This window comes from Tamandua tetradactyla, chromosome 6, assembly GCF_023851605.1.
Source record: "Tamandua tetradactyla isolate mTamTet1 chromosome 6, mTamTet1.pri, whole genome shotgun sequence".
In the NCBI taxonomy this organism is placed as follows: domain Eukaryota; kingdom Metazoa; phylum Chordata; class Mammalia; order Pilosa; family Myrmecophagidae; genus Tamandua; species Tamandua tetradactyla.
Genome location: NC_135332.1, coordinates 153,658,277 through 153,673,039, shown reverse-complemented (window position 1 = coordinate 153,673,039; position 14,763 = coordinate 153,658,277). Strand labels below are relative to the sequence as shown.

Here is a 14,763-nt window from a genome sequence, read left to right as displayed (position 1 = left end):
TAAGATAAATAGGAAATACATTGCTAGAGATATTCATGTTTGCTTCTTCCTGGGTAACCAGTGATTCCAAAACATCTGAAAACAATTTTCTTTGAGCCTGGGACTGACTGGTTGCTTCTGGGTGCTCACTCATTCACATACAAATTACTAACTTCACACACAAATATTCCAACCCTTTTGTGAGTTGCAGTTGAGAGGCAAAAGCAAGACTAAAAATAATACTTGTAGAATTTACAGAATCTTGGGTAAACCATTTAAAATCTCCTTTTAACTATTTGTAATCTAATTTTCCTCCAAAAAAGACAATACTTTCTTTCTACAAACATGTTTACAGATTTAACATAGGCTGGAGGGATATAATTTCTTTATTCTTTAAGAACACACCAGAACTCTGTGGATCCAACTTTGTGAAAACATGCTATTCTTATCATTCCAACACATTCGTTTGAAAATGAAAAATAGATCAATTATCATTTAAGATTTGTTTACAATAAACTATGTTCCATGGCTATGGTTTTTCCTTTGACTCTACCAGTCGTTTTGCTCAAACCAGCCATTTGTCTCGGTATAAAGTTAAGTTCTACACATTAAACCTAAGAATGACTAGAGATTCTGGACTTTTCTCATTTCTCTTCAGCATTTAAAATATTTGTGTTGGAAGATACATTCTAGAAATATACTTCTGATACTGACCAAGAAGTCTTAAGAGGGAATTTATGTTTGCTTGCTTTATTCATGATCTGTGTCCTTGATCTAATTACCTCAGGTGCAAGATCTAAGCTGAGATGTTCAGCAATTAATGAAACAGGAAGTAATAAAACAACTCAAAGAATTTTATTAAGGGAGGCCCTTAATAACATTATTCATTCCTGTAACAATTTTTTAATCTAGCTCTTTATTTTTCATTTGATGCTATCTTAAGTTCTTAATGACTTATGGAACTATTTTATGATTTAGTACAGTGTGATAAAAGAAAACTTTTAAAAGTTATGTCTCTTCTGTGTAAAAGCAAATGTCTGTTGGACATTGCATGGAAACATTTAATTTTATAATGGCATTTGCTTTGGAGTTGAAACACAATGAACCGTGTGCTTTTGAATTTCCCATGTGGTTCAAAGCTAACAGATGATTAGCAAATAACTTTAAAAAAATTAAAGTGAAAAAGCTGAGCCCACATATCAAATTCCCAACAGGAGAAGAATCTATTGGGTTATGTAAAACTAATTGTAATTTTTTCCAACATCTGACATCACCACTCTGCAGAGTATATTTTCAGTTAATTAAGCCATTATTAGGTCACAGGGATTTTAGTCACCATATTGGCATTAATAAAGAGAAAAATAATTTCTCCATTTTCTGACTCTTATAGTTACTATTTTAGGGAAACAGCATTGATGTCTGACCCCTGAGCTGAACATTAGAGAAATCACAGCTGTTATGAGACTGCGATGAAGATAATGTCCATTAAGTACCTACCAGCACACCTAGAACATAGTAGATGCTCCACGATATTAGTTCTTTTCTCTAATACGAAGCTCTATTGTATTCCAGTTCCTTTGTTAAGCAATTTAAGTGTATATGTTTGTGTGTGCCTATGTGTGTGTGTGTGTCTTATGTAGGGGAGGGGCACTCTAGCACTCTATCTACATGATGCTAAGGTTCATGTTTAATCCAGAATGAAATGTCAGTTAAAATAGATTGCTTAGTGTCATGCAGACAGACTTTTAGGATATGTCCCATAAATATTTGCTTGCATTTTTTTTACTGATACTGTAACTGAATAAGAATGTCTTCCTGGAGTAGGTGAGGCCAATTTCGAAAAAGCGTATTCTGGATGACAGAGTCTTCATGAAGAAGCATTTTAAAGCAGAAGTTTCCAAAATAGAATAATGTATTAGGGGTAATGATCATTAGTATTTAGGGTCCATAAAAAATCCATGACAGGAATATAGGCCATATTTGTTATTGTTCTAACATATATGCAACTCAAAATGTGCTGTTGCTTATATCTGATACTTTTTGACCCAGTGATTAAAATTCAGTGTTAGAGAATAATCACCAAGAGCAATTTACACTCCACATATAGTTGGAGATGCTGATTGGTCAAATTTCAGTAGGTGAATCATTTAAAAGGGAGCAAAGTAGGACCTGACACAATGTCTTGGGCAGATTCATATTCACACCTCCCTAATGATCACTGGAACAGAGGGTCTAAGTCATAACTACAAAGAAGAAATACCGATAATAAGATGAAATCAGTTTTAACTCTATTGAAAAGAAAGTTGGCAGGAATTTTGCATTGCTTTGATTTAGAATCTGTAAACAAAATAATACCAAAATTTGAAAAAAAGAGAAGAGCCTACAAATGACAAGCAAGGCAGAAAGTGAGACAATTGCAGACAAGTTAAATTCCTTGGACTCCAAAGCTCAGTGGGAAGTCTTCATCTGGAAGTGTAATAGACTTTGGCTGAGAATACCAACTAAGCTTTCATGAATGTTTCAGACTTTTAAGCTAGATTCAGCTAGAAGGAATCATTTGACAAGGCTTAATAGTTTATTCACAAGAATGTTCAAAAAAGATTTTTTTCTTAAAAGTTTCAGAGTAAAGTTAAAACCTTATATTAAATACGTGGCTTTTGGCTCTTGGCTACTTTTCAATATTAATTGCACATTAGTTCACATCTTCACAGTTATTTAATCTTGATATTTCTCCTGCCCATCTATCATTTATGAAGCTTGAACAGTTGATAAAAGCTGGATGTACCTCACAATAAAATCTATCTATTTTCTCAATTTGTAATTCTGGATAGTTTTGATGTTTATTTTATCTTAAACTTGAATGATAACCACCTACTCTGTAAGATATAGAAAAATGTCTCTGAATTTTATAAAGTAACATGGCATTTGGATTATTTGTTTTTAATATAGTAAACATGTTTTCCTGAAAGCTCATTTCTACTCAACAAATAAAATGATTTCTCTATTTTCCCCTATAGTCTTAGATATTCATGAAGTAGCACAGTACTTTGTTAAAATGAAATACTAAATGCAAACATTTAACAATCTGCATGCTGTCAAATTAGCAAGTGTTTAGATAAGTTTTAAAAGGGAGAATGAGAAATCACATTTAGTAAGGTTATTATAAATTATGTAAAATAATGTCTAGATTTGATAAAAAATGCATATCCCCAGAAAATTTAGTGAACTTCTCAAGCTAAATGAAAGGGCCATACTTGCATTTTCCACAATTTGGCTATAACCCAGACCTTCTCTACCTTTTGTGGTACTAGTTTGAAAAGAGGGAAAATATGAATCACTCTCACAGGTTAAAATATCTTGGGCCATGACTTGTTAGAGCATTGGCAAAGAGTTGTCTGCTCTGTCTTCTCAAATGATTGGCCATTTTCTCTCTTTTGTTGATAACTGCACATATTCTTATTTAGTTCGCAATTCATTATCTTCTAATTCATGAATCAACTTTGGCTAAAGGTTACCTCAGAAGCCAAGCAGGTATCATCAAAAGACACTTTTGTGGCAGACAAATAAGTGTCAGTGACAGTGATATCTTCAAGCTCTGTGCTAAAATGATCTGATTCTTTGATGACACTATAATTCAGGGCCACACTGTAGTTGACAGGTTTCTCTATCGGCTTCTGTTTGCAGTTGCAGAGCTTTCTGAAGGCTGCACGGAATTTCTGGGACATGAGATTGTAAATCACTGGGTTGATGGCACTGTTGAGATAAATGCAAATTCTGCAAAAGAGCAAGAACCAATTTTCTTGGAAAGGGCTGGAGAGAAATGAGTTGACAACCACAAGAGTCCTGTAGGGCATCCATAAAAGGGCAAACAGAATTACGACCACTGCCAGCATCTTGGTGACCTATGGAGAAATAGAGAGAAATGCAGTGTAGACTCAAATGAAAACAGAACAAAACAACCCCTCGTCCTGCCCCCGCCAAACCATTAATTCTCAAGATGCAGTCTAAGTTAATATTTAAATACAAGCAGTTTTTTTGCAAGGTGATTCCATGAAGTGGGATAGAAAGTGCAGAGGAGAGTGATACAAAGGAGGAAAAGACAAACAGAGGGCATCACGGAGATGGCTATGCAAGCAGCTGAGGCTCAAGCAATGCACTTCAGAGCTGTCTTTCTGAAGGATGAAGAGGCTGGGGCATTTATAAACTGGCTTCCATTTCCCATTTAGTGAGGAGTGCCCTTTGGGATCTGAACACCTCTGCAAATCAAGGATTCTTCTACATAGGCACTTGTGGGGACTTTAGAAAGAATCTGAGGCAGGGAAGAGGAGAAACAAATTGGACAGTGGATGGCTTATGTGAATGTTATCGTCATTTAGGAACTCTTCCCTATAGCGGTGACTGAAATCGGAGCTGGGCCAAGAGAATGTGGCAGAGAGCACAAAAGTGTCTGTGATGAGCAGTCGGAGACTTAGGTACCACTGTTCCTATTTACCTTATGTGTGGCCCTGAAATTATCTTGGCCTTTTACAGCTTTTTTTTTTTTTTTTTTTTACCAAATGGACCCAATATTACCTCCCTAATCAAATGATGCGATATAATGGTTTGAAGAGGGTAAAGTCTCCAAAGCAAAAAATGCTAATGGCTATTAAGCATCTACTATACGCCAGACATTCAAAGAGGTCCTTTACATCCACTGTTCACATTTAAGCAGCTTAAAACTCTATAAAATAGGTACTGTGCCCTCCATTTTTCAAATTGGAAACTGAGGCACAATGCAGGTTAGTACTTTGGCAGAAGTGGTAGAGTCTTAGGGCCTGGATTGGAATCCAAATTGGCCTGAATCCAAAGATTTTGCTATTCTCACTGCATAGCTTTCTTTTAGGAGAAAGGGAGATAGAGGACACAGCAAACAAATTCTGAAATGTTACCTACATCTGTTCCTACTCGTATATATAAGCAATGCACAGGGAGGTAGGATGTTAGGTTGGATGAGGTTAATATCAAAGATTGTCCAGGGATAAGATATCTATGGGCATAATTGATCATATTTTACTCTCACCCACACAAATGCTCAGTGAGATTCTGAGGACTGGTCTGCACTCAGAGTTAGATCATCTGACTTTGACTCCATAGTAGGTCTTGATGTAATGAAGTCATTCAATCTTATCTGTACCTCCATTTCCACATCTGAAAACATGCCTGCTCATATCGTTCTCATTTCCCTCAGAGAGTCATTGAGAAAATTGAATAAAATGATAAATGTGATAGAGCTTTGAAGCCGTAAAGCATTATGAAAATAATATAATTTGAATAATGACAACAAAAAGATCATAATACTTCTACTATATGAAGGGCAAATTCAAATTGTAGCAGTAGTTGGTTGCAGATCATTTTCCTGCAAGAACAGCACTTTATACATTTTTAAAGAACATTTTAGTTATCTTCAATCTCAAGGAATTTGAGAGACTTTGGCTTCCTCACGCAAGACTTTCTAGAACTTGAAAAGTACCTAAAATAGAATGAACTGCCTTTTCCTCCTTTACTCCTCCTAACCTCCCAGCTGTCTCACTTAAGCAGCCTCTAGCCTGTTCTGGCATCGAGGGAATTGTCTTGTCTTTAGAGAGGGCTTTTAAAAGCTCTTCATTGTAGAAATAAAGATTGTGCACTCAGACACCTACTCGGTCATTAGCATCTACCCTAAACTCAGGTCCCCTTTTACTTAATCTGGTAATAAAATGCTTCCTGGTCTCCTGTGTCATAATGTCTGCCTTTATTATCCAGTACTCTAAATTTTCCAATCCCGGGGCCCTGCTTTTTCCTTAACACCTCTTCCACCCCGCTGATGATGCCATGAGTCCTCCAAGGAGGGGAAAATGCAATTCTTTTGCTGTTATTATACCTGGATGAAAAGAAAGTGTTTGCCTCCTTTCCTGGCTCTCCATGTCATCTGCTCTAAGACTTCTTACCTATGGATACACACAACCCTAATCTCTTTTGAACCACACCCATTCCTTCTACTTGTCTGCAATGAACCTGTGAGACAACCCACTATTTCCCAGGTCTGTGCCTCTTCTGCTTCCAGGACCTTTTCTTACTTTCTTGAAGCTTTCTCTACCCTCCAAGAAAGTGATACACTTCAGATCCCAGCCCTTCTTGGTCTACTTCACCTAGTGCTCACTGAGCTTCTCTTCTGACCCAATGTGTCTAGCATAGTAACACTTGATATCTGCTGACTAGGAAGAGAGAAGTTGCTCGGTGGGAAGGTGTGATTTTCATACCAGTTCATATAGTATTCCAGAGATTTTGACTTCTTTTAGAGAAATGGAGCAGCTACTCAGCCAAAAGCTTAACTGAAGATTCATTTTTCCTAAGCAGACTTTGCAGATTATGAATAAATATTTTTATTGGTCCGAGGAAATAAAAGGATCAATTCAGTGATAAATATTCTGCGCTTTGGAAGGAGCTATAGTAATCATCATCTTCATTACTATCACCTTTATCCCTGCCATTGTCCTCTGCTAGGTTCTCTGACACCAAGTCACTGTTTCACACTTGTCAACACCCTCCCCCTCTGTATCAAGGACGAAGGATCATACATTGGAATTTCTGGCTTGATTAACAATTTGATTACCCTTTCGGATGGGCTATGTAATCTGATAAGTGCTATATAAACATTGTCTGATTTATTATTTATAATAGCCCCATAAATAAGCTATCATCTTTCTATTTTACATATGGAGAAGTGGATGTTTAGAGCATTTACATGATTTGTCTAAAGACACATGAGTAGTAAGTGACAGGGCCATGGGTCAAACCTATGTCAACTTAAGCCAAAGTCTATGCTCTTTTCCTTTATATTTTACCTCATGAAAATTTTTTGCATTTTCAATGATGAGATATCTACTGTGTTATCCCCATGGCATATTCCTTTTAAGTAGGCAACACACTTCTACTACATCTCAGAACAGAAAGTATAAATTTTATCCACCTTCATATTTTTCACTACAATTGTCAGGAGAAACATTGAACCATATTTAATATCTACTTAGTTCTTTTCACTTAATTGTTTTTTTTAAAGGAAGAGCAACCTGCTTAGAGGTTAGTGTCTCTCCCGTGTGCTTCCATAGGTCCCCATGCATGTTTGGATATCATTCCCAAAACATTTCACTGCAATGAGCTATTTTTTTGTCTGTCTGCCCAGTAGACTATGAACTTCATCAGGGCAGGGGAAAGGTTATTCATTTATCTGTCCTCAGGGATTTAGTACTGTCCCTGAGATAAGGTAGCCCTCAGGAAATATTGGATAAATTTGGACATGGAAAGAATTATTTCAAAGCATGTAACCAGGATCCTTTTCTGGGTTTTGATACTCCAAAGTCTTGCTAGAAGTTTCTTGCAAACATTTAATTTTTTTAAATATAAAAACAAACCCTTTTAATTGATGGTTAGTAAATTAGAAAAATGAATGCTTAATAAATTTAAGCTTTTTGTTTGAAATATATTTTTAGAAATTTAGAGAGCTGTGAAATAAAATAAATATAATGGCAGTTCTAAGGCTGACTAAGAGAGAAACATGCTTCTAGTGGAATGCTGAGAATACATTTTTTACCCCTTCCATAATTATTTTTTTCTTAATTTCAATTATCTTTGCATGAGTGTGATCTCTTTCTAAAATATTCACAAACTTTGAGTATAACTATATCTTGGATTTTAGCCACTCTTACTCAATACACCTAGAAAAGCATTGCCCTGGAGATTGTCTTCCATACTCAGTTAATTTCACTATAGTTGTTGAAGTTTAATTTCTGTTATTATTTCTTATTCCAAATGAAGTGACAAAATACCAAATTTGAAAAATATCTTTGGATCATTGCTTTTAAACATTCACATTTTCGTCAGGGCAGAGCATAGGTGCCTGTTCATTTGGAAGACTGCTTCCTCGCACAGCCTTTGCCCCAGGGTGTAAAGGTCCTTAGGAAATAACATCACACAATCTACGGGGAAAAGTGAGCTTTCAATATATTTTTGATTGGGAAGAAGAAAATTTTCCATTCATTATAAAATATTCATTTGTGTCCTTACTATGTACTAGTCAATGTCTTGGCTCCTGAGGATGCAACAATGATCCAAGGTGAATTACCAATGGCCTTGTGCACCTTATAAGCTGATAGGCAGTTATAATAAGATATGATAAATGCCAAAACGGAGGATTATTTTGGTTCTCTAAGGGTATCTGTTCTGGTCTTGGGGATGAAGGATGATTAATGACTGCTTCTTGGTCTAAGTGACATCTACGACAAAATCTGAAGGTAAAGAGAGAAGGGAGAGTGTTCCTGCAGAGATTTGGTGTTTTTGATGATATAGAGGTATAAGGGAGTAGGGCACATCATGGGACTAGAAGTCACTTAATATGACAAGTTCCTTTTGCAGACCACATAGAGAAGCAGAGCTATGTTTTTCCATGGAAATCATTGCAAAAGCCATTCCTTTTTATATGATGAGGTGATATGACACTCCACAGGGCTTGTGACTTTCCAATGCTGGGGCAGAGAGAGAGATGCTGCTGCTAAGGAGATACAAATACAGGGCAGTGCTGGGTTCTGAAAATATCAGCTCTGTGGAGCATTTTGGTCAACATGGGAAGCAGGCGGCCATTTTTTTTTTCTTTTTTTCTGGTGCGTGGTCTGGAAATCGACCCAGGTCTCCCACATGAAAGGCAAACGTTCTACCACTGAACCACCCATGCACCCTAGGCAGCCATTTTTGAAGAGCATATTGAGGACAAGCAAAGATCCTGCAAAAAAAAAATCACAGGATAAAAATGGAGGGTTTAAAGAGACAGCTTGCCAGCAGAGATGGTTGAGGAGAAGGGCAAGAAAGGAACAAGAGGATTGAAGCTGGAAAGGACTCTGTCCTTGGCCACCACAGTTAAGGGTTATCTCAATGAGGATCAGCTAGAAATTTTGATATCAAGCCCTACTGTTTATCTTTTACAGTTCACTGTATTCAAATGGTCAAATAAGTCACATATACTTACAAGAACATTTAGATTCACTCCCTCTCAACACATCCTTTTGTCATCATTGTAAAAGCTCCAGATAAAGATCATGGATTTCATTTTCTTTTATATGATAGATTTCTATCTCATTCTTCTTTTACTAACTACTATCACTATTACTACTACTACGACTAGTATTACATGTTATGGAACTATTAATTAGCAATGTTTATATTTTTAAAAAAGTTTACAGAGAAGTTGCAAAGATAGCACAGAGTTCCCAACTGTTTGTACCCAGCTCCCTGTTTTTAACATCTAACATTATTATAGTATACTTGGTATAATTAATGAGCCAATATTGACACATTTTAATTGTTTAAGCTTCATAATTCATTCACATTTCAGTTGTTTTTTCCTAACATCCCTTTTCTGTTTTAGGATCCCAACCAGAATATCATATTACATTCAGACACCATTTCTCTTAGGTTCCTCTGGGTTCTGGCAGTTTCTCAGATTTTCCTTGTATTTGATGGCCTTTGATAGTTTTGAGGAGTATTGGTCGTGCATTTTGTGGAATGTCCCTCAATTTGAGTTTGGCTGATGGGTTTCTGATGGGTAGGCTGGGGTTAGGGTTTCTGGGTAGTGAAGTGCCCTTCTCAACACATCATATCAGGAAGACCATTTTATCATCATGATTTACTGCAGTTGATGTTAACTTTGTATATTACTTATTGAAATATAATCCATATGTCATAAAATTCATCCATATAAAGGATACAATTCAAGGGTATTTAGCACATTCACAGTTGTGCAACCATCACCATAATCTGATTTTAGAACATTTAATCATCCCAAGAAGAAACCCCATTCCGATTAACAATAACCCCATCATCTGCTCAGCTCTCAGCTCTAGGAAACCACTAATCTATTTTATATCACTATAGATTTTCCTACTTTTGATATTTCATATGAGTGGAAGCATACTTTTTTGTGACTGGCTTCTTTCACTTAGCATGTTTTCAAGGTTCACCCATTTTATAACAGTTATCAATATTTCATTTCTTCTTATTGCTGAATAATATTCCACTGTATGGAAATACCACATTATATTTATCCCTCATTTGGGTAGTTTCCACTTTTCTGCTTATCTTGAATAATGTTACTGTGGACATTAATGTACAAGTTTTTATGTGGATTATGTTTTCATTTCTCTTCAGTATATACCTAGGAGTGGAATTTCTGGGTTTTATATTGCTTTTTTGAGTTTTAAAATACTTGTAAATATTAACTGTGCATTTAGTCTTTGAAACAATTCTGAGAGCTAATTATTTCTACAATACCTATTAGAAAGTACTGATTTCATAGTTAAGACTCAGGAAAGATAGAGAATAAAAGTCAAAACTAAAATGGGTAGAACACATTCCTAGACTGTCCTCAAAAACTAGAGAATAAATACAAGATAAAAACAAGAGTAGGAAGAAATGGGTATTTTTTTTCATACACCTACTGTTTGCTTTTATTAACAAAAACTATGATTTATTGAGCAAGCCTGTTTGAAGGGGGTTCAGGAGAGAATGGGGGGAGGAGAAGTGGAGATTGGGAGGAAAAAGGCATCTTTTGAGAGTTTTGATGAAAAGAGAACCAGAAAAATAGAAGGTGATGGGGGGATGAAGAGTGTAGGCTTCATTTATGTTTTTGAAGATGGAAAATATTATAGCATGTTCATAATGCTTATGGAACAACCCCATAGAGAGGGAAATTTATGATTGTCCAGGGAGAGAAAGAAGACAATTGGAGAAACTTTGTTCTTGAATAGCGGTAAAGTTAGTGCAGGAGTGCAGGGGTTGGCCTTTTCTCAATAATATAAACCAGAGTTACTTTTTTCAATATCTGTTTCTTCCTTTTAGTAACATTTTGTCTCAAGGCATTTACTAATTTCCCTTGTGATTTCTTCTTTGAGCCATTAGTTGTTTAAGAGTTTACTATTTAATTTCCATGTTTGTAAATTTTTCAGTTCTCCCTGTTATTGATTTCTAGCTTCATTCCATTATGGTTGAAGAAGACACTTTGCATGATTTCAATATTTTTAATTTATTGGGAGTTGTGCTATAACATATGGTCTATGCTGGAGAATGATCCACGTGCAATTGAGCAGAATGTGTATTCTGGTTTTGTTGGGTGAAGTGTTTCATATACGTCTGTTAGATCTAGTTGGTTTACAGTATTGTTAAAGCCGTATATTTACTTTTTGATCTTCTGTAGATATTCTATCCATTATTGAAAGTTGGATATTGAAATCTCCTACTATCAATGTAGAAATGTCTATTTCCCCTTCAAATCTGTCAATGTTTGCTTTGTATGTTTTGGGACACTGTCGTTAGGTGCATATGTTAATTATATCTTATTGATGAATTGACCATCTTATCACTACGTGATATTCTTTGTTGTCCTTTGTAACACTTTGTGGCTTAAAGTCTATTTTTTGTTATATTAATATACCCACCTAGGTTTCTTTTGGTTACTATTTACATGAGATATTTTTTCCCCATCATTTCACTTTCAATCTATTTGCTCCTTTGAATTTAAGATGAGTCTCTTATAAATGGCATATAGCTACATCATGCTTTTATATCCATTCTACCAATATCTGCCCTTTCACTGGAATGTTCAATCCATTTACATTTGAAAAGTAAATATTGATAATGGGGAACTTATTTCTACCATTTTATTTGTTTTTTTTAAGTCTTACAACTTTTATTGTCCCTAATTCATCAAGTACAGCCTAGTATTGTATTTAGTCGATCTTTCATAGTGTACCAGTTAAAATTCCTTTTAATCATTTCCTTCTGTGCATATTTTTCATATATTTTCTTTATGGTTATCATGGAGGTTAAATTTAACACCACCAATCTATAATAATCTTGTTTTATTTGATACCAATTTAAATTCAGTAGTATACACAAACTATGTTGCTATACTCCTCTATTAGACCTCTGTTTTTTTGTTCTTGTCACACAAATTACATCTTTATATATCCTGTGTCCAAAACTATAGATTTATCATTGCTTTTATGCATTTACATTTCAGATACTGTAAGAAGTAAAGAGTGGAGTTTCAAATTAAAAATACAATAGTACTGGCATTTATACTTATCCATGTAGTTACTTTTACTGGAGATCTTGATTTCTTCATAAAGTTTTAAATTGTTGTCTAGTGTTTTTCCCTTTCAACTGAAAGAAATTACTTTAGCATTTCTTTTAGGGAAAGTCTAGTGATAATGTACTCCTTCAATTTTTGTTTATCTGGTAATGTCTTAAACTCTAACATATTTTGAAGGATGGTTTTGCCAGATATAGAATTTTTGATTGGCAATTTTTTTCTTTCAGCACTTTAAATATGTCATTGCCTGTCTTCTGACTTTCATGGGTTCTGTTGAGAAACTGGCACTTAATTTTATGAGGCTCCTGTATATCTGACAAGCTACTTCCGTCTTGCAGCTTTCAGATTCTCTGTCTTTGGTATTCAACATTTGATTGTAATATAAATTGGTGTGGATCTCTTTGAGTTTCTCCTAGCTGGTGTTCATTGAGATTCTTGGATGTGTATATTAATGTCTTTTGTTAAATTGGGGATGTTTTCAACTATTATTTCTCCAAATTTTCCTTCTGACTTTTTCTCTTTCTTATCCTTTTGGAACTCCCACATGCATAAATTGGTATGCTTGGCTCTGTGTGGGTGTTCTCCCTCAGTTTTATAGCGAATCTAAACAATGACCTGAGGTGAAAGCATAGGGTCTTATTGGTCTTTTCTGAGCATTTGTCTTGTCTTCTGCATGTGTGTGTGGCTTTACATGTTTACATGAATCCTCTGAGTGCCACTTTTTCCCCAGGAAATTCACAATCTTTCAACCTGGTTCTTGGTGCTCTATTGTATTTCATAAAGCAGTTAATCTTTTTCCCTAGGGAGCTGCAGTTTGATTGTTTTCTTATAGCATTTCAGATGCCTTGAAAGCAACTTCTACATCCAGAGGGAGTTCTGGTCCCTGTGAGACGGAGATAAGCATCCTTCTGCAGTCCTTCAGAATGTACCAGTCTGCCTCAAGACAGATTGGTACATTCATACATGTCCTCTCATATGTGCATAAGGGTTATTCTGTGTCTTTTGGAACCATGAGCAAGGAATGGGATGGGGGAAGGGCCAACAAAGGTACCGTAAGGTTTTCCTACAATTCTTAGTTGCCTTTTCTCATGAATTGGCACTTGCTCAGTTACTGCAGCCATTTAACTGGTTTCTGGGCTTCTGAGAAAGATAACTGTCCCAGTTTTTCTTGTAATTAAAAAATCTGTGTGTGAAGGTTGCCCTGGAGATTGTCACTCCCAACAACAAACTTTTATTTCATCTCTACTGCAGAAATGGTTGGGAGGAATCTTTAGCATCTATACCTGTCATATAATAGTTTTAAATGCAGAGTTGAATTATTATTGCATAAATACTTATGTTCCAAAATATTAAATCAGACTATGGAGGGAAGTGTGGATTTAATGCGTTTAAATTTGCAAAGTCCTCTACTTCTTGCACTTCTTCTGGCTGGATACGCCCATTTTCAGAAATATACTTCCTTCTGGAAACATATTTTCTGTTTTGTTAATGAATATAAAAGTTAGCCTTTAATATTCTAATGCTGTTCTTTGAGGGATAACAATACGTTTTGTGTTTGGATCCTGTCCATGTTCTCCTGCATTGCTGCATATTAACAAAGTGTTCTATAGCTGAGAAATTTCACTCTCAGGAAGGCCTTAGGCAAAATGATCAAGGACATTTTACATCTTGTTACATTAACTGAACCTACTGAAGCATAAACTTGACTTGACAATTAAATACATTTGAATTTAGCCAAGGTTCTTCACTGGGTGTGGTATCTGGGAACTTCCTCTTGCTCTCCTTTGTTTTGACTAGCTCTGGGGCTGGCCACACAGTTTTAAAAGTCAATTATCATCAATACATTGAATTTCATGACATGGAGTGAGATCAGTGGTGAGGTTAAAAAATTGAGACGTGGGGCCAGAATCGGTCTTGGAATCAACTCAAAGTAAATTGAAATATAATTAAACTTAATAAAATCTAGGTAGTGATTCATTACAGAGATCAGGGACTGTTACACCCTGCTTGTAGATTACTTATGGGTATAATCTCCCCACCTAGGGAGGCTAATGCATGGGTTTTGTCTCCACCTGTCAAGTGCCTGCTTGGTCAGAATTACAAAGTATTTTCTAAGTTCTACTCTGATTAAAAGTGTCCATGAAAGTGTTAGCAGAGACTCACAATAGAGAAAACTATGACTGTAATTTGGTAATGCTGGGAAAAGGAAAAGTAGAACTTAAGTTTTAAAAAAATGATAACGCAGGATGTTTTTAAATGTAAATTTATGGGTATGGTATGTGCAATGAAATGGAAAACATATTTCTAGGGGGTGCTGAGGAAGACAGGCTTGCCAGGCAGAGCTGTTTTATGGGCAAGACCTTTGAGAGGACAGGAAACTGGATGATAAATCCTAGAGGGGCTGCCTGCATCAGCCAAGTTGGCACAGCCTTTGGGAGGATAACAGAGCATGGATAAGAGTTGAAATTATAGGGTGACATTTTGCTTATGGGACATGATATGACCCTTCCCCTGTGACAGCCCCAGTTTTCTAATAAAGTTACCAAGCATCACAGAATATCAAGTTTGAAGGTACTCCTAATGGAAAATGGACTGCGCTTTGTATCATGTCTGATATGGGATGATCT

General features: G+C 35.9%; 1 protein-coding gene across 1 annotated transcript in view; it reads right to left on the bottom strand.

Moving 5' to 3' along the window:
* Positions 1 to 3,473: 3,473 nt before the first annotated feature.
* TRHR (thyrotropin releasing hormone receptor) overlaps positions 3,474 to 14,763 on the bottom strand; it is a 36,911-nt gene continuing 25,621 nt past the window's right edge. The window contains exon 3 of the mRNA XM_077163239.1: positions 3,474 to 3,881. Coding sequence (XP_077019354.1) covers positions 3,474 to 3,881 — 408 coding nt within the window. The remainder of the gene's footprint in view (positions 3,882 to 14,763) is intronic.